Below are 2,554 nucleotides of genomic sequence, written 5' to 3'. Positions count from 1 at the left end.
GTGGTGCAGGGTAAGGTAGGTAGCCAACAGACCAGACCACACCGTTGACCACCTCTTTAAGTGACGGTTCCTTCTCTCACGGGCTGATCTCTGATCCCAACTTCCTTCTGCAGACCAAGTGCGGCTCTCGTTCATTCTGAATCGTCACTGCCTAGCTTTCTATTGGTGGCGCTACTTCTGTTCTCTTTTCGGCGCTGGTGGCCGCGTATCCAGGAAAGAACATCGTGAAGCAAGCGCGACCGCACTCTCTGGCACCCCAGTATCTAGAGAGCTCGCCTTTCTAGGTAGCCCATACATCTACAACATCACATCAACAGTCGCAGTCACAATTCTACACCGTTGTCTTTACTCCATCCATTGGCTTATTTGGCGAACACGCATTGATTTCAGAATTTCAACATGATTGCGTCCATCATATCCATCGGGGTTCTCGCCCTGAGCGGCGTCGTCGCGCAAAAGGACGACCTTGGGACTGTTCTCCAATCGAACAAAGATCTCTCCACGTATTACAACTTGATCAAGGTACGAAATGGCAATGCTTTTCCCTGAATTCACGCTCTAATATCACCCAGAAATACCCCGAAGTCCTCTTCAAGCTTCCAAACTACGAAGGCGTCACCATTGTTGCCCCCTCCAACGAAGCATTCAAGAATATCCCTGGCACACAGCTCAACGGTATTTGGAACGACTCGGACGCGTCCATCGCCGTTCCTATCCTCGAGTACCACATTCTCCAGGGCACCGTTTCCACAAGTGCTCTTACCTCTGGCCCAACAGTGTTGCGATCCTCGTTGCTCCAGAACACGGCTTGGACCAATGTCACTGGCGGCCAGAACGTCCTCGTCAATAAGCAGCCCGGTGATGTTATCGTCTTCACCTCCTCCGAGGGCATCCGCACTACACAAGTCGAGGGTGATATCAAATTCGCAGGCGGACTTATCCAAGTCGTGGATAATCTGCTGATCCCTCCCGCGAGGCTGGAAAACACCACGGAATCTTTCAAACTGTCTGCTTTCCTCGGCGCCTTGTACGCCGCCAAGCTTTTACCAGCTGCATCAAATGAACAGAACGTCACCATCTTTGCCCCTCGCAACGAGGCATTCAAACCTATTGCTGGTTCTCTCAACAACATGGACAGCGATGCCGTCAAGAAGTTTCTCAATTACCACATCGTTCCTGGCAAGGTCTTGGCTTCATCAGACTTGACGAACGGCACCAATCTTACAACGCATTCTTCTCAGAACCTGCGCGCCATCCGTTCTGGCAACAACCTGTTCTTGAACTCGGCCCAGATTGTCCAGCCAGACATTCTCATCGCCAATGGCATCATGCACATCATCGATAACGTCTTGAACCCAGACGTGCCATCGAACCCGAGTCCCGATGCTGCAAGCCAACCTCCTGTTTTCCCCGAGAGCTCTGCTTCTGGACTCCCTTTCACAACCGCTATTCCGTGTACCGTCAGCTGCCCGGTCACCACGACTGCAGCCACAGCTACCGGTACTGCCACCAGATCGGCTTCAGCAACTGATGTCAGAGTTACTAGCAGTACAGGACTTGCTGCCCCTCGGTGCACTGGCGTAGCTGCTGGTGTCGCTGCGGGCCTATTCGCTGGAATTGCTGCACTGGTTTGAAAAAGATAATGTTGGAATGAAATGGCGTTGGGGCTTGGTAGAATTGAAAGATACCACAGTATAGATTAGACTAATTCATGAATACATCAAACGATGGCGTTGTCTATCCTCGGTTTCGGGCTGTTCTTGATTTCTTGTATGTTTCGGTTCCATCCATCTGACATTTCCCGTCGTCTTCGCCGTCGTCGTCAATGTTTTTGTTTTGGTGTCTGTTTGGCAGACAACATCCAAGAAACGTTTTCCCCTCGACCTGAAACCCTTATATCACACACGCATCCGCTGCTCTGAACTGTCCCCGTCGTTCCACCTGAAAACACAAGATCTACAGCCATAGATACTCAAGACGGAAGCAATTAACTCAGCCAACTTCCAGTTCAGCCTGCTTGCGGCTCTGATTCGCTGTCATGGACTCTGAAATGAACTTCTCCAAGGCCGTCGTCATATTGTTATTGTCTCTTACATTCTATTAAACAGAGCTGCTGTAGTCGACTTTGAGGCTCCAGTCCATAATCAGATGGAGGAAATCATGGTAATCACGACTAGTTGTTCATGTATGAGGGAGAAGAAGCCTGGTGTTCTCAGCGGAACGGTTGACTCTGCCAACATAACGTAAACCAGATCTGTCACCCGAGATATTGTTGATCGAAGCCACATAGCGCCTCTCAACTTTGACATCCTGTCAAATGATGTTTTGGTCTACCGGAAACGTCACATAGCTCATTCTGTATAAAAGTTGAAATAGTTATTTGCCCAAGGCTAGGATGCGTATCTCGTGCACAACGGGAAAATTAAGTGACTACCCTAACAGTCTCTCCAGTCTCAACCCTGTCGTCTGACGCCTTCATGTTAGAAGTTGCCGTTAATGTCTCAAGATATTGAAACTCTCGAAGACTTGTCTGTTGCTCGCATCATTCAAGAGC

The 2,554-nt window shown here is 49.6% G+C and overlaps 1 protein-coding gene across 1 annotated transcript; it reads left to right on the top strand.

The window, feature by feature from the left end:
- Nucleotides 1–399: 399 nt before the first annotated feature.
- CkaCkLH20_07460 (fasciclin domain-containing protein) lies at nucleotides 400–1,634 on the top strand (the record flags this gene model as incomplete). The annotated part of the gene is made up of 2 exons (XM_038890177.1): nucleotides 400–522; nucleotides 573–1,634. The coding sequence occupies 2 exons, from the start codon at nucleotides 400–402 to the stop codon at nucleotides 1,632–1,634; spliced, it is 1,185 nt and encodes a 394-aa protein (XP_038744655.1).
- Between the last annotated feature and the right edge of the window lie 920 nt (nucleotides 1,635–2,554).

Source organism: Colletotrichum karsti (assembly GCF_011947395.1).
Source record: "Colletotrichum karsti strain CkLH20 chromosome Unknown Scaffold23, whole genome shotgun sequence".
Lineage (NCBI taxonomy): Eukaryota > Fungi > Ascomycota > Sordariomycetes > Glomerellales > Glomerellaceae > Colletotrichum > Colletotrichum karsti.
The sequence above is the reverse complement of the archived record's forward strand: the minus strand, read 5'-3'. Positions and strand labels throughout refer to the sequence as shown.